The 25767-nt window shown below is 50.1% G+C and overlaps 1 protein-coding gene across 1 annotated transcript in view; it reads left to right on the top strand.

The window, feature by feature from the left end:
- DNAH2 (dynein axonemal heavy chain 2) overlaps positions 1-25767 on the top strand; it is a 135149-nt gene that overhangs the window by 706 nt on the left and 108676 nt on the right. Inside the window, exons 2-6 of the mRNA XM_080979575.1 lie at positions 3178-3323; positions 16583-16677; positions 18515-18685; positions 23447-23675; positions 25510-25620. Of these exons, the coding sequence (XP_080835701.1) occupies positions 3194-3323; positions 16583-16677; positions 18515-18685; positions 23447-23675; positions 25510-25620 (736 nt within the window). The 5' untranslated portion in view covers positions 3178-3193. The remainder of the gene's footprint in view (positions 1-3177; positions 3324-16582; positions 16678-18514; positions 18686-23446; positions 23676-25509; positions 25621-25767) is intronic.

Below are 25767 nucleotides of genomic sequence, written 5' to 3'. Positions count from 1 at the left end.
GTCTGTAAAGTGCTACTGGAAGGAATTTTGTTTGTTTGTTTGTTTCGACTGCGGCAGACCAACACGGCTAGGTAAAGGTAAAGGGACCCCTGACCATTAGGTCCAGTCGTGGCCGACTCTGGGGTTGCGGCGCTCATCTCGCTTTACTGGCCGAGGGAGCTGGCGTACAGCTTCTGGGTCATGTGGCCAGCAGGACTAAGCCGCTTCTGGCGAACCAGAGCAGCGCATGGAAACGCCGTTTACCTTCCCGCCGGAGCAGTACTTATTTATCTACTTGCACTGGTGTGCTTTCGAACTGCTAGGTTGGCAGGAGCAGGGACCGAACAACAGGAGCTCACCTTGTTGCGGGGATTTGAACCGCCAACCTTCTGATCAGCAAGCCCTAGGCTCTGTGGTTTAACCCACAGCGCCACCCGCGTCCCTTACACGGCTACCTACCTGTAAATAGAAAAAAATAGTGGGTTTGGCTTTTGCTGCCCAATTCCCCAAGGGACTCTGAGTCCCCTAAGTCCATGATCGGTCAGAGATGAATGGATGGAGGGAAGATCCATAGAAAACAAGGCAGATCCTTATTTTTCTGTGGCAACAGAGTTCCCTCCCCTCCTTGCAAGGAGGCAGGAGAGAACAATGGTGTGCAAGCCCCTATAAAGACTTTTGAAATTGCCCATCCTGTACCCCAAGACCACCCCCCCCAAAAAAAATCATACCTACATCACAGAAGGAGGTGGTCTCCAGCAGAAATTTGAGAGGGTTGCATCTCTCCTGTCTGCCAGGATACCTGATCCTGCCTTACTTAATTGCCTTTTCTGGGTAGCCTGGCCATTCCTTTGAGATAGTAAATACTTTTAGTTCCTGAATCTCTTACACATATTGATAGTTTGCTCAGCTTAACAGATACTTGCCAGGCTGTATTTACAGGGAGGTGTAAGCCCCTACAGCCCAAAGACCATTGGAAAGCTATTCCCATTTCCTTCCTCCTTGCAGAGAAATATTTGAGGTCAATTTGAGAGAGTCAAAATGGCTTCGGGATTGCTCTCCTGTACTATTTCAGACATGTGGTTTATGTACTTACATACTGTATGTGTGTTTGCCTTGTACATTTATGAACATTCTGTATTTGAGACCTTAGAATTCTTATAACATAACTTTCCCTATTGTTATTTTTTTTTACATTTCTTAAGTCGCTATATAGAAAAAAAGGTCTTAACAATATAAAATAAAACCAGATAAAATCAATTAAAAATTAGGGGAATCAACCTTCACTTGGCTACTGCCATTTCTCAGTCTACCTCCCAGGATTGTTGTGTTGATAAAGTGGGGGACAGGGGGCAGGAAGCCTTGTCTGCTGCTCCAAGCTTGGAGAAGAGGGATGATATATCTATCTCCTGGCAAATGCGGAGGACAAAGATCCAGAGATCACGTTAAAGGTGGCCAAATTCTGTGCGGTTGCCATAAAATTTAGGGAACAAGCTGTGATATCATCATGATTAAGGTTTTAAATGACAACTTTGGGTTATATTTTAGTGAGTAAGATCTAATTTATATATTATAATTGCTGCTATATCTATACTGTCCCTGTTATACAGAACTGCAAATTTAAATGTATCCCTATTTCATGACTTCCCTGAATTTGTATGTGAGCTGCAACTGGTCTATGACCAAAATAATAAATTCATTCATTTGATACCCCTATTATTATTATTATTATTATTATTATTATTAATGTATTTATTAAATTTGTATACTGCCCTTCAAAGGGCAGTTACCCTTGCCTTTGATACTGAAGCTGTCAATTTTTAGGACCCACCTTGTTTTTGTGATTGTAAGTTGTTTTAAGCTGCTTTTTTATGTTGTGTGGTGATGTCATAACTCGCCCTGGGACCTTAGAGTGAAAGGCAGGTAATTAATAATAACAGCATAACATAACTGTAATAAAATAAAGGGGGACTGGTGACAATTAGTGCTGGGTGCTGGCTGGAGGATTGTCAAGGGGATGGATGCTGATCACATTCACATGTGTGGGTTGGTGAAAGACGTGCCCAGGGGGCTTGAGGTCAGCAGGTGAGGTGGGAGAGAGGCAACTAGTTGAATGCGATGATAGAGAGAATTGATGGTGTTGGAAGGAGGATGTTGCGTGGGTTGAAAGTTGGTAGGTGGAAACTGACTGGCTGGGCATGGAAAGGTGCGTAGAGTGATTTGGTTGGGAAGGTGACATGAGGCTGTTGTGATGGACAAGGGATATAATAGGGGAAGGCGAAGATTAGGGAATATGGAGAAATAGCAGTGCTGCCCACCAAGATTTATGCACGGGAACAGGTTGATCTGACTGCTGGGCTCACGGAGGGGCATATTATTTTTTGTTGTTGTTGTTGAGTCGTTTAGTCGTGTCCGCCTCTTCGTGACCCCATGGACCAGAGCACACCAGGCACTCCTGTCTTCCACTGCCTCCCGCAGTTTGGTCAAACTCATGCTGGTAGCTTCGAGAACACTGTCCCACCATCTTATCCTCCGTCGTCCCCTTCTCCTTGTGCCCTCCATCTTTCCCAACACCAGGGTCTTTTCCAGGGAGTCTTCTCTTCTCATGAGGTGGCCAAAGTCTTGGAGCCTCAGCTTCAGGATCTGTCCTTCCAGTGAGCGCTCAGGGCTGATTTCCTTCAGAATGGAGAGGTTTGATCTTCTTGCAGTCCATGGGACTCTCAAGAGTATCCTCTATTATTTTCTATTGTGCTTTATTTCTCCCGCCCAAGGAGTGGATAGATAGTTCTCACCTCATTTTACCCCCACACCAAGCCTGTGAGCTTTGGGCAGGCTTCCTCAACCTCGGCCCTCCAGATGTTTTGAGACTACAATTCTCCTCATCCCTGACCACTGGTCCTGCTAGCGAGGGATCATGGGAGATGTAGGCCAAAAACATCTGGAGGGCCGAGGTTGAGGAAGCCTGGTTTAGGCTGAGAGAGAGAGATGCGGGGTTGCCCTCTGAGCTTCATGACTGAGTAGGGACTTGAACCCAGGTCCTGGCCCCTGAGACACACTGGGGGCCACATTAAAGGAGGGCAGAGGAAGTGGTAGAGAGAGAGGGGAGGGTGCAAAGAACAACGGTGATGACTCTAACCAAAGAGCCATTCTTTCTGGCTTGCGTGCCTTGCCTTTCTTCATGGTGTTTATGACTTTTTACAGGATCCCGTGGTGAAAGATGAGTGCCAAGCGGCGTGGCACGCCTGGCGAAAAGAAAGGGAAGAAGACCAGCAGCCGTACAGCCCCTGCGCCAGTGCAGCAGCCGAGCGAAACGCCCCCAGAGCCGCTCATCCCCGAGGAGCCTCCTGGTAATTCCACAAAAAGTTGTTTCCCCTTCAGGTGTACCGGTCCCAGATCCTCAGCCGCTGCTGAGTAGGCTGAGTGCCCCTTTGATCCGCCACCTCAGGAACGTTTGGCGCCCGTGATGAGGCTTTTTGCCGCTGGAGCCGGATCTTTTAAGTGTTGCGTGTGGGCTCCATCCTCGGGGACAGCTGTGTGCACTCACTGCTCCTCAGAGGCATCACAAAACTGCAGTGTAAATAATGCAGTTGCCTATGGTGGCTTATTATTTTGAAGGGCTTTGCTAGCTCTGGGGAGGAGCTCATCAGACTGTCAAATGAGCTCCCCGCACCTTGCTCTCACAACCACAGGAAGTTCCCCTCAGCCCCGAGTTGGCTTGTGAGATTTCTCACTCTTTCAAACATACCTTTGCTGAAAGAAAGGAAGCTGATTGCTCAGATTGCAGCGTTTCATCTCTATTCTTTTTCCTTTTTCGTTTTTGTGGTGTGATCCCAAGTATTGCAGAATACACACAGGCCTCGTAAGAAGGGTAGCATCCAGGTGGGGGGCAGCTGCAACGTTTTGGGAACCTTAGAGTTGAGCCTTCCCAGCTGCTATTGTCCTCTCAACCCAGCTTCCCTCCTCTCTGCCAAGGGGTAGAGGAGGAACTGATCTATTTGCTGATCTGGGCTACCTTCTGCCAACCTTGGAGGAAGGCCCTTGAGCTCTCCTCCTGCCCTCCATCCTCTTCCTCCCACTCTCCCCTCCAGCGTTGCCCGCTGCCATTTGCAGACATTTCCAACGATTCCTTATTTTGCAAAAGTCCAATGCTGTGATTCCGTCCTGGCATAAAAATGGCTGAATCTGCATGTGACCAGCTGCGCTAGACCAGGGTGTGTGGATGGGGAGTGTGTGCAGGCTGCCTTCGGCTGTGCATCCTCTCGGTTCCTGATCCAGCAGGCAGTAGGAGCCCAGCGCTTCTTTCCATGCACCAATCTCCTTATCTGGATCAGGCCGGTTGCCTTGGCGTAGCGCTGGCCAAGCAAACACTTGTGATTTCCTCGTCGTTAGCATCCTTCCGAGCCATGCGTTTGGGTCTTTTAAATAAAAGAATAATAATATGTTGCACCTTGTATAAGCTGAGCTAGGAGACCAGAGCGCCCCCCCCCCAAAAAGAATTCTTCTATTTCTGGACCTCGCCCTGTGGCATTAGAACCCCTCAAAGGTCATTGTGGGCAGTAGCCGCATCTCGTGAGTTCTGTCTCCCCCCTCACCCCGCCCCCTTAGCGCCCCCCCATCCCCATTCCTCCGGTGTGTTTCCACAGTAACCCATTGGGATTTCCAACGGCAGCTCTTCAAAGCTCCGAGCAGCGCTTGCATCCTGGCGGTGGCCCTCATCTGCCTAATGTAACCGGGCGCAGAGCCCCTCTCCACCAATCCCATCTGCCACGACAGGCAGGGAAATGACATCCCCTGTCAGGCGATTGAATGCTGCCTGAATTGGGAAGTACAGCTGTGGCTGGGCCCCCACGAGCCGGAGCTGCGGGAGGCTCTTCTTCGGCGAGCGCAGGGAGTTTGATTATGGAACAGGGAGTGCGGGAGAGGAGATGAAAGGGAGCTGGGCAAGAGGAGGGGAGGGAAGAGGCTGGACAGAGGTAGACCCTCCTGAAGGAACATTGTGGTTCAGAGGAGGAGGAGGAAGCCCCCTCCGATCTGAACCTGCCCCTTGGCTAATCGTTCTGTCGGCCCCCCTGGGCTCCTTCGTCTTGTCCGCGCTTGCTTATTCATCTGTTTGCTTGTTTATAATTTTTATAGATTTTTTAGGGGGGGTTAAAAAAGCCCAGCTGGCAAAATCACGCATCGCCTCCAGTACTGATTTTAAACTGCACATAATCTAAATACAGAGCAGTGAGATGGGAGGAGGTCCACATGGGACGTGCTTCGGCATCAGGAAGGCTTATCTATTTATTTGTTACGATCATTTGATTTTGAAGCGGGGGAATGGATGCCAGCTGCTGGAGGAAGCCGCCTTGCCCTGCTTCCTCTTCCTCCTCGCAGCTACAGGTGTCTGGCCGTGGATGGATTCTGCTCTGCCAGGAGGGAAGCATCCAGTGGCATTGGGCTCCAGCCTGGCCACTGAGAGGTGCTGCCACACTCCCAGAGCTGGTTAAGGCATATTATTCAAAGGAGAGTATTCCCGAGGTCTCCGAGGTGCAGAGGTGAAACAGATGACATGCCTGCGATGTGTGTGCAAGGGAACTCAGCCGTGGAGCCTGCTTCTAGTTTTCCAGGTTTTGCTCGTGCGCCACAAGACATGCCGCTCTGCGGGGGGCACAAACAAATGGAGGAGAGCCAGCCTTCCTCTGGACATCTCTAACTAGGAATGGGAGGCTGAGCAACGTTCCCCAGCGCTCATGTTACAGATGTGGGGCAGAAGCATCCTGGGCCCATTACCTTGGGGGGGGGGCTTGTTTTTGTTTTTACATTGACCCCCTTAGCCAGTGTGGTGTAGTGGTTGAGAGCAGTAGACTCGTAATCTGGTGACTGGGTTCGCGTCTCCACTCCTCCACATGCAGCTGCTGGGTGACCTTGGGCCAGTCACACTTCTTTGAAGTCTCTCAGCCCCACTCACCTCACAGAGTGTTTGTTATGGGGGAGGAAGGGAAAGGAGAATGTTAGCCGCTTTGAGACTCCTTCGGGTAGTGATAAAGTGGGATATCAAATCCAAACTCCTCCTCCTCCTCCTCTTCTTCTTCTTAGGAGGTTCCAGTGGCAGATATGATTTGCTTAAAATGTGTGTGTGTGCAAGGGTGGAATGGGGCTTGTAAGGGGCACCAAAGTTTCCTCTCAAAATTCCAAATCCTCTTGGATTGGACAGGTTGAGACTTTTGCCTTTCTTTCCTTGCTCCTGCTTCTCTGCAGGTGGACAGATTTTGACTCCATTTTTCTCCAGCTTTCACTGAGGTTTCCTGGACCCGTGGCTCAAAGAATCATAGAACTGAAGGGTTGGAAGGGAGCACAAAGTCATTTAATCCAACTTCCTGCAATGCAGGAATCACAGCTACAGAATCCCTGGCAGATGGCCATCCAACCTCTGCTTAAAAACCTCTAAGGAAGGAGAGCCCACCACCTTCCAAGGAAGAAAGTTCTTCCTGATGTTTGGTCAGAATCTCCCTTATTGTCACTCAAATCCATTGGTTCGAGTCCTGCCCTCTGGAGCAGCAGAATACAAGCTTGCTCCATCTTCCATGCAACAGCCCCTGAGATATTTGAAGATAGCTATTCTATCTTCTCTCAGTTTTTTCTTCTCCAGGCTAAACATACCCAGATCCCCAACTGTTTTGGGAGAAAAATGCCTGAAGCGATGGCGCCTGGGGAGAGGGACCAGTTTCAGGCCCCCCCCCCCATTCCCACCCACTCTGGGAGAGCCAGTCTTAGGTGTCGTCTTTGCAGCCCACCCATCCCTATGAAGGGAGTGGGCAACAGGCCATTCCTTGCCTGGGGATCCCACCTGCAGGGGCCGCCTCCTGTTCTTCATCCCACCTTCTCCCTGTCTTGCCTCTCCTCCAGCAGCGGGTGGTGGCGAGCGGGGGGGGGGGGGGGGGAGAAAAGGAAGCAGGACGGGACCTTGTCTGTCACTTAACAATAGCAGGTAACCCCTGATCAGATGGCAGCAGTAGGAGGAGAGCAGACGGGGGGGGGGGGGATTGGCATGCGTCTCCCCAAGCTGGGTTTGGTTAACAATTGAGTTATCAATCCTGGGAGAGAGCCCTCGCTTGACAAACAGCTCTATGAGCCTTAAGGAGAAACGAGATCTTCCAGTTTTCCTGGGAGAGGCACCCTCTCTCGCCTAGGGTTTAGGGTGGGGATGGAAAACCTCACATCCAAAGGCTCCAGGGCTCTTTGTCCGACCTTCAGGCCCTTCTCCAAGCCACACACCCCCTCCAGGCCACTCATTGGCCCTGCTCAGCACCTCCTTGAGTGCTTTTGCCTGGCTGGACTGTGTCCTTGAATGGTGGATAATGGCTCCTGTTTACCTGAATGGAGGATGGAGAGAGGGGTGTGTGTGTAAACCTCATCTGTTAGATCCCTTTCTCTGCCCACTTTTTGCCTCTGGCCCTGCTCACCACTGGCATGCAGGCCCTTGCCTCCAGGAGAGAATGTGGCCGGACTGGAAAATCTACATTGGACCTGGCTTATGGCCCATTTGCCAGGACAATGTCTTGGAAAGGGGTTGGCCTTTGTCACGTTTGTAGCTGGGGGGCAGGCATGCCAGCTAGACCGAGGCCCAACGGGCTGAGGCACTTTGTCACCCCCCCCCAAGTTCTTAAGCAGCGGGCTGGGCTCCCCTCAATATTGTGTGGTTATGTTGCATGACATGTCAGCCCATCGTGTGAAATCGGTTCCCTCCATAGTGGGGGCAAGCCAGCGGCAGGCGCTTAGTGCCAATAGTTGGAGGAGACCTTCTCTTTGCAGAAACCAACCGAGCTCTGAGGACTTCTTTGGCCATTGGATCTCCTCTGCAAAAGGCCAGTTAGTCAAAAGCAGGCTTTCTCAACCTTGGCCCTCCCGATGTTTTTCGCCTGCAACTCCCATCATCCCTAGCTAGCAGGACCAGTGGTCAGGGATGATGGGAATTGTAGTCTCAAAACATCTGGAGGGCTGAGGTTGAGGAAGCCTGGTCAAAAGCTAGCCACATCCTCTGGATGTGTTCGCTGCAGCAGTATACCATAGCTACTCTTCTCTGGTTTGCCTCCCTCCGAGGGAAACACGCCTGCTGCAGTTTTTCCCCTCTCCTGCTCCTTGCTTGCTGAGTCTGTGCTTTCACATTCCAGTTGTGCCAGCTGCTATATTCCTCCGGCTTGCCATATGGTGAGAGCCGGCGTTAATTTTGCACATCTCACTATCCCAGCACAGTGGCTGCCTGCGGTGGCCTTGCCTGCTGCCCTCCAGTCCTCTGATCTTCTCCAGGGAAAGTTACAGCAGTCCTTTTATAGGAGGAGGACAACGCAGCAAGAGACAGACAGCTATACCCAGGCGTTCTCTGGTCCCAGCCTCACATCCATCAGGCTCCCAGAAGGAGAGCTTTCCATCCTCTTGATCGAGTGTGGATTTGGTTATGCTGCCTCAGGCACTGAAATGTCTCTGGCAGGCCTCCCTCCTTCCCGCCTTCTTTTTCTGTATCTCCTGCAAGCCCTTCTCTGGTGTGTCGAGCGGGGTGGGGGTGGGGGGAGAGAAATATGGGGGAGAAATTAAACCCTTCTCAAACTGCCGCTTTCAATAACTATTACACATTTTAGTGCATGACAACTCCTGACACACAAGCAGGTTTACGGGGAAGTTAATTGTAATTTGGTTTGACAACTCCAAATGTTCCGAAGAAGAGCTGAACTCTTGTCTCCTAAAATCCATGAGGTTTTTAAATTTCTTTTTAAAGAAATACAAAATTACTGTTTGGGTTCTTTTGATTTGCCAGTTAGGATCCACGCCGCAGTCCTGGTTTCAAAACCCACGCTTAAGCACACGCACAGAGCACGCTGAAAGCCGAATTTTCATGAATTTTTGAAAATCAGGTGTGTACAGTTCCCTCAGAGTTTGGCAGGGCTTTGTGCAAATGAATGTCAGCTGGAGCACAAGATCCTGCCGGGCATTACCCAGCTCTCTTTTAGACTCTCTGAGGAGGGGATGAGGCCAAACTTCACCAAGCTCTTGACAAGCTGGGACTCTTCTTTAGGAATCTGACGGCAGGATTAGATCAGAGGGGGTTCATTAGCCCAGCATCCTGTTTTCACAGCAGCCAGTCGATGCTGCAACAGAAAGCCCACAGGCAGGATCTGAGCACAACAGCAGCCCTCTCCCCTCACTTAGAGAATCATAGAACTGTAGAATCGGAAGGTACCCAAGGGTCATCTAGTCCAACCCCCTGCAATATAGGAATCTCAACTAAACCATCCAAGACAGGTTACCTTCCAACCTCTGTTTGAAAACCTCTAAGAGGGGGTCCGTTCCACTGTCAAACAGCTCTTGCCATCAGAAAGTTCTTCCTGATGTTGAGTCGGAATCTCCTTCCTTGTAACTGGAAGCTGTCAGTTCGAGTCCTACCCTCCAGAGCAGGAGAGAGCAAGCATGCTCCATCTCCCATGCAACAGCTCTTAAGTGTCAGGCGCGGTGTTCTTGGGTGGCTGCAAGGAGTGTTGTGTGTGTGTCTCTGGTTCCTCAAAGCTCTCTCCCAGAGCAGTTGGGGCCTTCCCAGAAGCACCGCTGCTGAGTGTTCCTATGCCAAGAGACTTCTTTGCTTTCTCGGAGGGCGTAGCGGGTCTTGGGAGCCTGGGATGGACTTCCAGTGGAGACCTTCATGTTTTGAGCAGCTCCTCTAAAGATGCAAAACCCAAAGGGGATCTGCCACAACAAGTTGGGTTCTTGTAGCATGTGGATGCCTGCAGATGGCCGTTGCACTCAGCTAGAGCCCACCCAACTGGGTTCCAGAGCTGTGCTTTGAAATAGAGTAACTCCAGCCAGCTTTAAAGAGTGGCTGGGAAAACCCAGCCAGATGGGCGTGGTATTAATAATAATAATAATAATAATAATAATAATAATTTAAAAAGCTGCGCTTGCAAAGGCCCAGCCTAGGAGACGGCTGCCTGCTTTGTGTTGCCGACGAGAGGCCTGTGAGTTCGGAGGAGCACTTATCTCTAGTCAACCATTGACTATGAGGAAAACAGCCATTTTTAGGGCAGCCTAACTGGGCCTCAGGTGGTGCTGTGGGTTAAAGCACAGAGCCTAGGACTTGCTGATCAGAAGGTCGACGGTTCAAATCCCTACGACGGGGTGAGCTCCCGTTGCTTGGTCCCTGCTCCTGCCAACCTAGCAGTTCAAAAGCACGTCAAAGTGCAAGTAGATAAATAGGTACCGCTCCGGTGGGAAGGTACAGTGGTGCCTCGCAAGACGAAATTAATCCGTTCCGCGAGTCTCTTCGTCTTGCGGTTTTTTCATCTTGCGAAGCACGGCTATTAGCGGTTTAGCGGCTTAGCGGCTATTAACGGCTTAACGGCTTAGCGGCTTTGAGAAAAAGGCAACAAACTCGCAAGAACTCGCAAGACGTTTCGTCTTGCGAAGCAAGCCCATAAGGAAATTTGTCTTGCGGAACAACTCAAAAAACGGAAAACTCTTTCGTCTTGCGCGTTTTTCGTCTTGCGAGGCATTCGTCTTGCGATGTACCACTGTAAATGGCGTTTCCGTGCGCTGCTCTGGTTCGCCAGAAGTGGCTTAGTCATGCTGGCCACATGACCCGGAAGCTGTACGCTGGCTCCCTCGGCCAATAAAACGAGATGAGCGTTGCAACCCCAGAGTCGGCCACGACTGGACCTAATGGTCAGGGGTCCCTTTACCTTTACCTTTACTGGGCCTCCTAAACCCATCCTTGTTTCAAGGCCATAGTTTTGAGGCCAGGGAGGCCCCAAGCGGCGAGACGGCGCTGTGTGAGGCTTTTATTATTGCATTTCTATCCCTACTTTCCCTCCAAGTAGCTCAAGGGGGTATCCATAGCTCTCCCCCTCCTCATTTAATCCCCACAGCAACCCTGCGAGGTAGGTTGGACACAGAGAGGCAGTGGCTGGCTCAAGGTCGCCCAGTGAGCTTCATGGCTGAGTGGGGTTTCGAAACCTGGTCTCTCCCAGTTCCTAGTCCAACACTCTTATCATCATGTTGTCTCATGCTGGGGGTTGGCAGGTGCTGGGTGACCCATAGGAAGCTCATCCCCCCCATTTTCCCCATTTTCTTGGGGGAAAAACCTCCCCCATTGCAAAACACCAACGTTATTTGAACGTTTAAATATATGAACAACTGGATACCTGTTGACTTTAAATGAGTGGGAACATGGGGTGGTGGTGGGTGTTTTTTCCATGCGGAGAAAAATGCTAGTGACTTGTGCCGTCCCCTCCCCCTGCAGTGACTATGGGATGTTGCCATTGGTCTAACTCAGCATCGCCCACACCCGCTTTTTTCCAACTTGGCCTTTTCCGGATGTTTTGGACCACAGCTCCCATCAGCCCTAGCCGGTGCTCAGTGGGTGATGGGAGTTGTAGTCCAAAGTGCCTGCCGGACCCTGGATTGGGAGAGGCAAGGCTGCCCCTGTCCTGCCTTAGCAGCAGCTTTGCAGGGTTTCAGGCGTGAGCTTTTCCCAGCCTCACCTGGAGAAGCCCGGGACTGAACCAGGACCCTTCTGCAGGCCAAGAAATGAGCTGCGCCACGGAGAAATAATTAGATCTTCCTCCTTGCAATTTGGAACAATGCGCCCCTCCCTTTCCCTGATTGCAATTACACCCATGGGTGGGTCTGGCCGAGCTTGGAACGTGGTATTTGGTGGGGCAGGAGCAGGAGCTCGAACACTTGTGCTGAATGCAGACACCTGCAAGCGCCACTCAGATCCCATCTGCCTTCTAAGCCTTTAGGCAAAACGCAACCAAGTATTATTACTTTTTTAAAAAAAGTGTTTTTAATATATAAACAGAAGCTTTTTTGGAATTCTGTGACAGCTGCCTTGATCTGCATCGGAGAACAAAGCCTTATCCCCTAGGATGGGCCTGACAGCGATTGCGGGTTGTGTGTGAATGAAGCAACGTGTGGTTCAAGAGGTGTGCAGCCCCTCCCCGCCGATCTTTGCATGGTATTGCGAGGGGGTCTTGGGGTGCCCCTCTCAGACTGCCCAGCCTAGCTGCCTGCAGTCTCCAAATGTCTTTCAGTTTGATGCCGACTGCATTCTCGATGGCCCTTTGGTTTTCAGCACACCGCCTGCTTATGAATTTATTTCCTTCGCCTCCTTATTTTCTGTGGGGCCTCCGGGACCGTGGGGAGCTGCAGTCTACCAAGTTGCCCTTGGAATCTCTCTGCAGGCGGCGTTTGCTTTTGGCCAGGGGCCAGTTGCCGTAAATAGCTGGATTGGGAAGGACTGACTGTGCCTGTGGCCCTGAGCGCTTCGTACCTTCCTTGGCACGAGTCGTTCACACTTCTGCTCTGCCCTTGCTATGTGGTTGCGGCGCACTTGGGTGTCATGGAGCCGGGAGTGACCTAGGAGGTCATCTACTCAAATCCCACTTCTCAGTGCAGGATGCAACCACAACGCCCCTGGCGAATGGCCGTCCTTGAAATACAGTGCCGCAAACTGCGCACTGTATTCCAAATGCACACCGTATTCCAAATTCCTATTTCACCATAGAAAAGGGTGCAGAGCCAGTGTGGTGTAGTGGTTAAGAGCGGTGGACTCGTAATCTGGTGAACCGGGTGCGCTTCTCTGTTCCTCCACATGCAGCTGCTGGGTGACCTTGGGCCAGTCATACTTCTCTGAAGTCTCTCAGCCTCACTCACCTCACAGAGTGTTTGTTGTGAGGGAGGAAGGGAAAGGAGAATGTTAGCTGCTTTGAGACTCCTTAGGGTAGTGATAAAGCAGGATATCAAATCCAAACTCATGAGCTGGACAGTGTGGGTGCACCCAGTGTTGCTCTTACTCAGAGTGGAGCTGGCTTTGAAAGCTGGTCAGTAAATATCTCTGAGCAACCACACCGACTTCTTTAGACTTCTCCCATTTCCCCCTTTCTCACTGAAATAGAATAATCAAATCATAGAGTTGGAAGTGACTTCTAGTATCATCTAGCCCTGCCCCCTACGATGCAGGAATGTTCTGTCCCAGATGGGGCTTGAACCCACAACCCTGAGAATAAGACTCTCATGCTCTACCGACTGAGCTATCGGCTGGTCTAGTGATTGAACCATCAACTTTTCACTTTCCAGAATCTCTCATCCCTCTTGGACTCCTTTCCTCTTTCAGAATCCCTGGCCACGCACCTCACCAACTTTCCCCCGAGCTCATTAAAATCAGCTTTCTGCGGATGACTCCACTCAGTTTTCACATCCCTCGCTATCATAAATTCAAAGATGACACGGTCACTTTCCCCCAAGGTTCCTGCCACTTCCAGTTCATCAAATTGTTCTTCTCCGTTGGTCAGGATTAACTCCAGGATAGCAGGACACCCCCCCCCTTGCTCCTTGCTTCACCTTCTGAGGAACGATGTTGTCAGCTGAGGAAGTCAAGATTTTATTGGACGTTGCATTTGTAGTGCAGATTTAGACATTCAGCAGGTGTCCGGATGGTTGCAAGCTCCTCGTCTCTGCCACAGTTTGCCTCGTACGAAAGTTTTGTGATCTCTTCCAGGAAAACAACACCCTTGCCCTCCGGTTAGTTGGGTAGCTTGCAGGATGTTGCCACAACACTCTCACTTTGGTTTCTTCTCCTCTCTTCTTATCCAGGTGCTTTCAACAAGACTGATCCATGGATTTCTGCACAGCTGTATTTATTATTTACATGTAAAGCTACTGTTCTCTCCCTCTGGGATGGGTTTGTTCCTTTTGACCAATATTCCATATTCCAGTCATGTCTCATCCCACCAGGTCTCAGATCATACCTATCTTCCCATAGTAGGTTTTTGAGTCCATTCTCTCAGTTTCCCATTGACTCTTTGTGTTTCGTTGTTTAGTTGTTTAGTCGTGTCCAACTCTTCATGACTCCATGGACCAGAGCACGCCAGGTACTCCTATCTTCCACTGCCTCCCGCAGTTTGGTCAGACTCATGTTTGTAGCTTCGAGAACACTGTCCAACCATCTCGTCCTCTGTCGTCCCCTTCTCCTTGTGCCCTCCATCTTTCCCAACATCAGGGTCTTTTCCAGGGAGTCTTCTCTTCTCATGAGGTGGCCAAAGTCTTGGAGCCTCAGCTTCAGGATCTGTCCTTCCAGTGAGCACTCAGGGCTGATTTCCTTCAGAATGGAGAGGTTTGATCTTCTTGCAGTCCATGGGACTCTCAAGAGTCTCCTCCAGCACCAGAATTCAAAAGCATCAATTCTTTGGCGATCAGCTTTCTTTATGGTCCAGCTCTCATTTCCATACATCACTCCTGGGAAAACCATAGCTTTAACTATACGGACCTTTGTTAGCATGGTGATGTCTCTGCTTTTTAAGATGCTGTTTTAACCCTTTGTGTTAGTATATAGATTTTGGATTCTCTGGGTGTTGCAATTTCAAATGTTTCTCTGCAAAATCATGGGCACCACCTCCTGCACCCTCCCTCTTCCCCACGTGGTCTTGCCCTGTATACTTGGCTCAGCACTCATCCCTGGACTTTTGCCTCCCTCCCCTACAGGATTTAAAGTTAAGCTCTCTTGAGCAGGCTTTCAAGACTTACAGTCTTTGGAGGTCCATTCAGTATTTCTACTGGCTGTGTTCCTGTGTGGAATGTCAGCAGGAGCCTGCAGTAGCCGGTGGGATGGAGGAGCCTTGGCAACCACTCTGATATATCTTGAATACATACCCCCACGACTATCGAAGTTGGAGGCCGCAATACTTCCAGATGCTGGTTGCCAGAAACCAGAGGAGGAAAGAGAGTTTTTGTGCTTGAATCCTGCTTGCAGGTTTTCCACAGGCATCTGGTTGGCCACTGTGAGAACAGAACGCTGGACTAGATGGACCTCGGGCCTGATCCAGCAGATTTTTCTTATGTTTTTATGGACGGTCACCAACTTCTTGAGAAGACGTGTCAGGTCTGCAGAAACTGCCTCTAATCCTCTTAGGAGGATGTTTCTGATCACCATCACGCTGGATGGCGTCTGGGTGTTGTTCTTAATGCCCCGTGGAGCCTGGGGGTGATGCTTCTGCTAATGATCTAGAGCCACTGCCCAGTGACACAGCATGTCTTCTTATTCTTTTGGTCCTGAGGGCCATGCTCTTTCACAGACCTTCTTGCCCTTTGTGTTCTTCTCTCGACAGAGTGACTGCCAGTTAGTGCAGACCAGGGGTGGCCAACTCCCAAGAGACTGCAATCTGCTTACAAAATTAAAAACTGGCAGTGATCTACCTCTGGTTTTTTTGGGTTCAGGTCAAAGTTGTTGGCCTTTTTTGGGGGGGGAGGAAAGCCACACTTTTTTGGGGGGGGGTTCAGGTCAAAGTAGTTCAGCTTTTTTTAGGGAGGAGGAAAGCTCCCATTTTAAGGGTTTTTGCGGAAAAGGAGGAACTGCCGGTCACCAACTAACAGCCTTACATTGTTAACTCCTCCTTCCGTTCTGCAGATCGTGCAACAATGGAGGGCGGGCCGAGGGGGCGGGGCTGGAATCGATTTTAGCAACGCTAAAGAAAGGGACCCAACGATCGACCGCAATCTACCAAAACCTCCCAGGGATCTACCAGTAGATCACAATCGACCTGTTGGACATCCCTGGTGTAGACAGTACAGAGGTAGATGAACCCGTGGCCTGACTCTGTGTAAGACTTCATGGGCTTGACATGATGGAAACCTCTGCCCTTAGGTGTCCTCTCAAGAGCTCATGCATCTTGGCTCTGGCTCTTATAACAAAACCAAAAACCTTTCATCCTCCCTAGTAGGATTGAGTTCTCAGATCTCTTGATGAACCCACCATCTTCCTGGACTCCTAAAACTTCCCTGCTAAACTTCCTGAGTGAGTGTCTTTCTACAGAGCTGTGCTGATGACTGTTTGGGTTGGCCGGGTGGGTTTGTGTGGGGCTGGGGTGGGTGACCCTTCCTCAAGAGGGGGCAAGTGTGTGTTCAGCATTAGGTAGTCTCCTTGAACCCTCAGACTCTGAGATTCAACAGGAGTTGCCCTCAACTAATTGCCTGGTACAAGCAAGGCCTGTGAGAGGGAGGAGTGTGTCGGAAAGGTGTGTAGACCCGTAGATCACTTCTGCTGTGCCAGCTTTAATAATAATAATAAATTTTATTTATGCCTCGCCCTCCCCAGCCAAGACTGGGCTCAGGGCGGCTAACAACCAATAATAAAAACAAGTTGATTGAAATACAACTTAAAAAACAAGATTAAAATACAACATTAAAACATTAAAATGCAGCCTCATCACAGGAGAAGAAAGGAAAAAGAAAGAGGGGGAGGGAATCAAATTGATTCCAAGGCCAGGCAGAACAACTCTGTCTTACAGGCCCTGCGGAAAGAAATCAGATCCTGCAGGGCCCTGGTCTCATGAGGCAGAGCGTTCCACCAAGTCAGAGCCAGTGTTGAAAAGGCCCTGGCTCTGGTTGAGGCTAATCTGACTTCCTTAGGGCCCGGGACCTCTAGGGTGTTGCTGTTTATGGACCTTAAGGTCCTCCGTGGGAGATACCGGGAGAGGCGGTCCTGTAGGTACGAGAGCTCCTGCCACCATGTCTGCCCCAAAGATGCCACAGTCCTTGGGCGCACTTCTGATTTCTGCTTCTCTGCCTTTTGCCCTCCTCTTAGGAGATGTTACTTCGGTATCCTTGTACGAGATGGAGGAAGAGAGCCAGGAGGAGTTGGCTATCCCTCCCAGCCCTGTGGAGGAAGAGGCGGATTTGGTAAGTTGGGAAGCCGTGTGTGTGTGTGTGACCTTGCCACAGGGAAGATCTCACATAGCAGGGGAAAATGGAAGGGTGGCCAGAAGCTCCCAGCTGGACCCACTTTTGAAGGACTGTGCTTGTGTGTGTGAGAGAGAGATCCAGTCTTTTTGATTCTCTTGCCACCCTTGAAAACTTTAAACTACTCCTGCGTAGCTGAAGTCTGTGCAGGCTGAAACAGGTGGTGGGAACGACTGAACCTCCAGGTCTCTTTGCCCTCAGCGTTTAAGAGTCATGGATCAGGTGCTTTTCTCTCTGTCTGCCTCTTGTTTCTCTATCCCAAACTCAGATGTGTTCCTTGACAGGCAGCTGCTGCACCCTGTCACGGAAGCAGTGTCTCAGTCCAGCAGAAAGACCCCCTGGGCTGGGCGACTTCTGCCCCTCTCCAAGGCTGCAGGTGCCAAAGGTTCCTGGCCCTGCATGTGACTCCGTTCTGCACTTGGCTAGCTGTCAGTGCCAAAGGGAGAGGATGCCTTTCCAGAAGGGAAGTGTTGCCTTTCTGACTCAGGTGATGTCCGGCTGTTGCGAGGCCCAAATCCTTCCTCCGACACAGACGCCCTGAACAGGAGACCAGAAAGCGGACGGGTGCCTGCATGGAACGTTCCACAATTTTGTCACATTTGGGCTAGGAACATCTGGCTCAATGCTTCCATGCCAGATGTTATGCTAATTTGATCCTGATTTCCCAGGTTTTTCTTTGAGAAGCTCTTGGGAATGAGAAAAAGAAGTCTGAATGCGTTTTGAAAAAAATACATACACTTTCTTTCTCTCTCCAGGACCAAAGAGTGGCTACTGCCCAACTCCCATTTCCTTCTTTTTCAGTCTGCACTGTTCCTACCCTTAATTTTCTTCCCCTCCCCTCCCCCCCCATTTACCTTTTCCTGCGCCTGGAACTGTGTTGCCTTAATGACTGAGCGCCATGATCTGCGGAAGCTCTCTGGAGTGACTGTCTTGCAATCATCTTAACAAATTAGCCCTCTTCTCTCTCCCTCTTTGAGTGCCCCGGTGGGGGTTTGGCTGAACAAGGGGAGACGGAAGAAGATTGTGAGTCTTGGACTCCCAGTTTTCACGAGGCAGGCCCTGCTGGTGACTCACATGATTCATTTGCGTCGGGGTGGGGGGTTTGAACCATGGAAAGTGACAGGTTTTGGGGCGAGGCTTGTCCCCGCATCTTGCAGGGCTGGGGGAACCAAACTGAATGGCATGGGAAATGTGTGCCTGATTTTTTTGTTACCTAAATAGGAGCCTGTAGGGCAAGATGATCAGGACCATGCCAGGAGGGGAAATGTTTTTTCACCATTCCCCCACCCCCTGCATCCCACAGTCCTGATGAAAATTGCCCCCGAAGTGGCTGCTGTTCTTGGGATGTGGAAGGGAATGAGTCCCCGCCCTCCCTGCGTGGTGTTGTCCTGATCAGCAACCCACCCCCCCCACCACTCCAACACTTGCTATTTAAAGAACAAGAATCAGACACAACAATTGCATGCACCGATTTTTGCATGCCGTCTACTTTGTTCCGATTCAGAGGCAGGCTGCTTTTAAACTGGAGGAGTCTACAGCCTCAGCCTCCATGAACTGGTGTCATCTAGTGTGGCTGCTCACACATTAGACTCAATCTGATGCCCTGGAATAGCAGGCCATGCTCTGGGCTTGTATGGTTCCCAGTCCTGCTCCTAAACACGTGGGATGGGGGGAAGACGGTGCAATCCAACGCGGTCTCTGCAAATGGCTCTTCCTGTCGGATGCGCACGCTCTGCCTCCCTTTGCTTGAGCTTGGGCTCTTTCCCTTTTCACTCAGAAACCCTGCATTGAAAGCCGGATCGCCTTGTCTGGCCTCAGAGATGAGATGTGGACAGAGGACCACAAGGCTGCCATGGATCAGTTTCTGAAGGACCCCACCCAGCAGATGCTTGTCTTCTACATTGACGACTTTGCTGGCTTGAAAGTGGAGCCGGTCATGCCATTCCAGGTTGGTTTGGCTCAGTCTGTCACGGACCACCTGAGAGGCTCCTCTGTGTGTTTGGTAGGGGTAACAATGTGGGAAGGTTTGCCGTTTCCTCCACAGTGCAAAAGCATAAGAGCACCCTGCCCTGTGGCTGAATCTGATTCATCTAGCCTGGTGGCAACCTCATGCTTCCAGGAAGCCCACTAGCAGAGTTTGGCCCTCTTCTTTGCCTTCGGCACCTAGTATTCAGTGATATACAGTCATACCTCGGGTTACAGATGCTTTGGGTTGCGCGATTTCGGGTTGCGCACCACGCCGAACCCAGAAGTACCGGAACAGGTTACTTCCGGGTTTCGGTGCTTGCGCATGCACAGATGCGCCGAATCGCAACCCGCGCGTGGGCAGACGCAACACTTCGGGTTGTGTGTCAGTATCTTCTTCAGCTCACAGGCAGAGGTACCTGGCCTCCCCCGAGGCAATTGAGCGAGATACTGTGTGTTTACCGTCCGTCTGCGACTCCCGGCAGGCTAGGTAAACAAACCCGGCGATCCTCCTCATACGTGAGAAGAACACACCCTCTGCTTCCTCCCTCCCTGCATTCTCCCAGGGAGGAGAAATGAGACAGACAGGAGTCCTTTCTACATGTTTTATTCCTGTCATTCAACAGTACATAGAAATGTGACTGTTCCCTTCAGACTCCATCAGAAGAGACTCACACTCCTCCCCTGTACTTCCAGTACAGATCATATGACACACTGAGCTAACATCCGGTGCTCAGTACAGAGAATAGGCTCCACCTTTTCTCCAACAGTACATCTGCACTGTTTTGCATTCCAGCCATCTGGAGCTGGCTTTTGCCTTGGTGCTTTTTCCTGACATCCTCCCCCAAAAGCATCAATTGGCAAAACATTATCCAGAGAAGAGAACAAGCAGTTGTTATACATATAACAGTCCCCTGTTGTTTCAGTTCCACCCTTGGAACTTCCCACCACTGGTTTCACCAGTGTACCTCTCTGGTTGTCTGGCTTCCAAGGAATGAGTGCTTCTGCATTACCTTGGCTAGCTACTCTCTGTTGTGTCTTTGTCTCTGACTTAGACACTGCTTCAACCTGCTTTGAGTTGTTAACAATAGCAACACATGCAACAGCTAAGTTAGCAAACTCTTTTGAGTACCTCTTTGGTGGTACACCCTTTGTAACTCTCTCAGACCTGCGTATGAGGTGCTGATCCTCTCTGCTCACTGGTTCAACCTTTGGACTCTGTTGAGAACCAGTAGCAATCAGTGGTTCTTCCTTCACCTGTGAAGGTCTATCCATTGTGTGAGATTTTCTCTCAATGACTGTTACAACTGAACTCTCTGAGCTCTCACTGTCATCATCATCAGTACCACTGTAATCTGTGACATCAGAAAAATCATCATCATCATCTGAATCGTTTCCTGTGGGAAATGTCTGTACTATCCGCTCTTGCTTTGGAGCACTCTCTAGGAACTTTGTGAGAATCACCTGACCAGATTCAGACAAAATTACTCTGTAGAGACCTTTTTCATAACCCACAAAAATGCCTCTGGCATTCTTTACTCCAGCTGGAGCTTCTGTTCTCACATGAGACCCGAAAACCTTAAAGTAGGCAACAGAAGGTTTTCTATTGAACAGCTTCTCAAAAGGAGAACATCCCAACTCTGTTGAGACTTTTCTCAACCACACATGAAGATAGGACGCTAGCGATTCGGCCCAATATTCATGTGGCAAATGTGAACTCAGCAATTGCGCATGCATCCCCTTTTGCAATTCTTTGTTCACCCTCACACAGACCCCCCTGTTCCACGCTTCTTGCGAAACTGCAACTTTGTGGTCTATCCCTTTTCCATCCAGGAACTTCTGAAACTTCTGTAACAGAAAAAATTGCTTCTCATCTGTGAAAAGACAATCAATGTTAGCATCATGCATACTTTTAACCTTGTCACAAAACTCCTGAAACTTTTCTAAAGTTTCTTGCGGTTTCTCCATCATATAAACCCAAGAATAATTAGTGAAACAATCCACACACACAAGGTAAAATCGTGCACCGCCTCTAGATGGTTCTAGAGGACCAATCACATCAGCATACACCCGCTGAAATGCTCTGTCGACCTTCTTCGTCACCTTCCTGGTGCTCAGACTGGTCACACCTGCAAGAGAGATTTCGTTGGAAACAGCAGAATTACATTTCATGTAATCACTTTGATCAAAAGTCAACAAATACAGTCCATCTTTCTCTTTGGCAGTAAGAAACAGTTCTCCATCTTTGTAGATCTTGCAGCTTTTAGCATCATAGGACAGTTTCAGTCCTTTCTTTGCAATCTGCGACACGCTCAGCAGATTAAATCTCAGTTCTGGAACCAGGTAAGCATCGTTTATAGTCAAGTTCAGACTCTCAAGATACACAGTTCCAATTCCGGTCGCTTCCAACTCTTGACCGTTGGCCTGTTTCACAGTGAAGCTTTGCTTCCTCAACGTCGAAAATAGTCCTCTGTGCGGGCACAAATGTTTTGTACAGCCCGTGTCGATTATGAACGAGTTCCCAACATCTGGCGTGGTTCCTTTCGCCATCATAGCCTTTGCAGGTTTCACCTGGCACTTGGTACGGCTTTTGCCTGACGCCTCAGGCTTCGTAGAGCTGCTCTTTGCTCCTCTTGACTGGCGCGGCTTCTTACAGTTTCGCTGTAGATGCCCAGTCTGTCCACAATTGTAGCATCAGACAGCACTCAATGCTACTCCATGCTTCCCAGTAGCATCATCAGTGGGGAGATTAGAACTCTGTTCTTCCCTCCCCCTGTCAGCAACACCCATTGCACATTGTTCAGGAACATCAACAGTTCCAACAGCCACAGTTCCTGCACTCTCCCCTCTGGGGTCAAAGCTCTCCTCAGCTTTCGTTGAGCTCTTAGGAACTTGGCCAGCATCATCTTGGCTCACCCCTTCTGGGGTAGTTATCCATCCAGACCCTGATGAATAACTGTCTCTGGTCAGGGGAGATGAGTTAGGCAAGTCTCCCCCTTCTTGGCATCCATTTTGAATCCAAGCCTCTCTCTCACACTGTCAAACAAACTGTAAAATCCAACAGTTGTTTTTTTCTTTCTCACGCAGGCAAAAACTGCAAGTTGTTTACGGTCTTTTGCACCTGGCAGCTAAACTCTGGCTGCTATGAAAGTCCCTTCCAAGGGCACGTAAACTTTGTAGCCAAAACATTCTCTGATTTTGTTTCGCTTTCCCAGGCTGACACTCACAGTCCAGCCCCTTTGCCAGTAACTTTCCAACTTTCCGTTACCTAGCAACAATGCATTCCAATAGGACTTCTTATCTTAACCACAAAAATTTGTGGAATGCAGGCCTCTTCCTCCGGAGCTTTTGTTTTCTTTGAAACGCAGCTCCGTGAACCAGGGAATTAATCTTCCTGCGTTCACACTTTTAGCCCGAAATGCAGCAGCATACCTTGAACTTTGTTGCTCTGGAAAGCACCTCTTCTTTCCACCAGCTGTCTGTGGAGCCTCTGGCTTCTTTCAGACGCATCTCTTCCTCCTTGGAGCAGAGGAGGACAATCCACCAGCCTCTCATGCAGATGTCCGATGAATCGCAACCATCCTCTGCTACCATATGTCAGTATCTTCTTCAGCTCACAGGCAGAGGTACCTGGCCTCCCCCGAGGCAATTGAGCGAGATACTGTGTGTTTACCGTCCGTCTGCGACTCCCGGCAGGCTAGGTAAACAAACCCGGCGATCCTCCTCATACGTGAGAAGAACACACCCTCTGCTTCCTCCCTCCCTGCATTCTCCCAGGGAGGAGAAATGAGACAGACAGGAGTCCTTTCTACATGTTTTATTCCTGTCATTCAACAGTACATAGAAATGTGACTGTTCCCTTCAGACTCCATCAGAAGAGACTCACACTCCTCCCCTGTACTTCCAGTACAGATCATATGACACACTGAGCTAACATCCGGTGCTCAGTACAGAGAATAGGCTCCACCTTTTCTCCAACAGTACATCTGCACTGTTTTGCATTCCAGCCATCTGGAGCTGGCTTTTGCCTTGGTGCTTTTTCCTGACATTGTGAACGTGATCCGTGTGGGAAGCACGTTTGCAACCCGAGCATCCACCTTACCGCCTTTGAACCTGGAGCCCCATCTAGCCTTTGTCAGCAATAGCCACTGATCCTGAATTTCCCTGGTCCTCTTAATAAGTGGGGCCTTTCCAGCCTTTGATACTTCATTAGTAGGTTTCCAACTGGCCAGATTGTATCAGGAGTTTTTTAATCCCTTGCCCACTGGGTGTTTGCCTGCATAGGGCGTAAGGTGGCTACCTTTGTTTCAGTCTTTCTTCTTCTGAAGGGTAGTCTCTTTGCTGTTCTGTATCTCAGATTAAATTACCCCAGATCCCCAGGCTCATGTTTCCCAAAAGCAGTGGGGAATCCAGTTCTTAATTAAAAGCAAAAGGTTGCATGTTTGTTTGTGACAACCTGCCACTCAACCTCTGCCTACTCCCAATTTATTCTCTGGAGGCATTTTGCCTGCACTCTGGAACAAGTCTCTGCGGCAGGCACCTGTGCTGTGGACGGATGTGGCAGTTATGGGGCTGTAGCAGACACTCTGGCATCAATCAGCCCCAGTGGTCCAGTCCTGGGCACTGAAAATATGTGTAGACTAGACTCAGGGCAGTTTAGAAGCTCTGTTCCCAGAGCTGGGGGTCACTAGGACAAGTTTGTGCTGAGGATCCTGCCGTCTCTAACTCAGCATTGTCCCCGCAGGAGCAGAAGCAGCTAACTTACTTCATCCGCCAAGAGAACGCAGAGATTACAGAAGAGAACTTCCATGAGGTCGTCCAGTTTGGCACTGTCCGGAAGCCCTACATAGATTCCTTGATCCGCAATCTCAACGCCGTGTATCTCCCCCAGCTCTTTCGCAAGTCGACCTGGCCCGAAAGCATAAAGAATGAGTTTTTCTCAGAAATTTATCACTTTATGACCTCTCTCACAGGTAGGACTCCCTGCTCTCCACCCTTCTTGGATCTGACTTTTATGTAGGGCTGGGCTTGCCATTTTACTGAGTTCTAACTAAGACCTCCCTCTAAAGATTTGCCAGATCAAGAAAGGAGATTCCAACTGAGCATGGTGGAATTGCCATTCAACAGTGGGATGGTCTACCCCAGAGGGTGTCAGAGTCTCCTTCGTTGGAGGTTTTTAAACAAGAGGTTGGATGGCCAGCTGTCAGGGATCTTTAGCTGCGACTCCTGCATTGGACTAGATGACCATTGGGTACCTTCCAACTCTTCCAACTTCCAACCCTACAATTATATGATAGTGCAGATCAATCTGCGAAATTCAGTACACTTCACACTCCCTAATGCACATCATCATTGCTGCCTGGCCCACAGTTTCTCAGCCTCAGAGCTCTTCCTGCTGATATTTCATTACCCATCCTGTTCTTAGGCCATAAGAGGAGGTTTCCCCCAGAAGTTGCACCCTTTCGCAATACTCTATTGCTGACACCTTTCCTTTGAGCAGGTGGAATGTTGCTCTGACATCACAGCACCACAGCTAGTGGTTATAGAAGGCCGTCCTATTCTCCAAGGAATGCATTGCTGGCAGCGACGGCTGTGGCGTGCTGCTTGGAGGCCGGATCTGCTGTCTCCTCAGTAGCGCCCCCATCCATGCCACCTCTACACCCATCTCGTGCTGCTGGACTCCTCCTCCCCACGTAGCTCATTATTCCCCCCCTTGATCTTGACGTAGATCTCCACTCACCATTTCATCCCTGGCCAGGGTGGGGTGGGGCACCATTCTGTGGCTCGCCTCAGGTGTCAAAATGTCTTGGGCCATTCCTGGGTTACCGGCTGGCTACCTGACCAAAACAACCAACCTTTTGCCTAGGTTTACACATCAGACGGCTGCCAGTATGCTTAGTGCAGGCATGGCCAAACTTGGCCCTCTAGCTGTTTTGGGACTACAACTCCCATCATCCCTAGCTAACATGATCAGTGGTCAGGGATGATGGGAATTGTAGTCCCAAAACAGCTGGAGGGTCAAGTTTGGCCATGCCTGGTAGTGTCTTTGTACTCAGAGTTTCTTGGTGCCTTGGTCTTTCCCCCAGTCACCCTTAAACTTGTGCATGTCGGAATGTATCCCTGCATTTCTTATTATTATGGAAGGCATTAGGGAAGCTGAGCACATTTGCTTAAACATGCCACCTGCATAAATTACTCCCATGAGGTTTTGCTTTCCCACACAGCTTGGGACATTGGGTCAAGGGAGAGGGCTGCGCGGTAGCAGGTACAGTGGTACCTCGGGTTACATACGCTTCACGTTACATACGCTTCAGGTTACAGACTCCGCTAACCCAGAAATAGTACCTCGGGTTAAGAACTTTGCTTCAGGATGAGAACAGAAATCGTGCAGCCGTGGCGCGGCAGCAGCGGGAGGCCCCATTAGCTAAAGTGGTGCTTCAGGTTAAGAACAGTTTCAGGTTAAGAACAGACCTCCAGAACAAATTAAGTTCTTAACCCGAGGTACCACTGTATGTCAAATCCGATGACTGTTGGCGCCCTGCTGAGGAACCATAAACCATGTTTCCTGTTCTGTGTCTTATGAGAGAACCCTTCCTTCCTTCCTTCCTTCCTTCCTTCCTTCCTTCCTTCCTTCCTCCCTTCCTCCCTTCCTCCCTTCCTCCCTCCCTTCCCTTCCCTTCCCTTCCCTTCCCTTCCCTTCCCTTCCCTTCCTTCTTTCCCTTCCTCCAAGACCCCCCACAAACAGCAATTTGCCAGAACGTTGCCTCTCTGCTTTGTCACTCTTTCTCCATCTTTGCCCCTCTCTAGACACTCGCTCCAAAATGAGGGGCCGCACCATCCTCTACATCCCAATCGAGTCCCTGACCATCAAGACGGAGATGGCCTTGAAGGACAAAGCCCTGGTTCAGCGGCTGGAGAGTGAGTGGCGGATCTCTGGGGACTTGGGCCCTGGAGGTGGGGGGGGGGAGTGGTGGTAACAGCAGGAGAGGAAGACGGCTGATGGGGAGGATGAAGCCTGACCGAGAGGCTTGCCAGCCGAGCAGCAGTGCTTGGACTGTAAGTGAA

This window comes from Podarcis pityusensis (assembly GCF_964106645.2).
Source record: "Podarcis pityusensis genome assembly, chromosome: 13".
NCBI classification, from domain to species: domain Eukaryota; kingdom Metazoa; phylum Chordata; class Lepidosauria; order Squamata; family Lacertidae; genus Podarcis; species Podarcis pityusensis.
The sequence above is the reverse complement of the archived record's forward strand: the minus strand, read 5'-3'. Positions and strand labels throughout refer to the sequence as shown.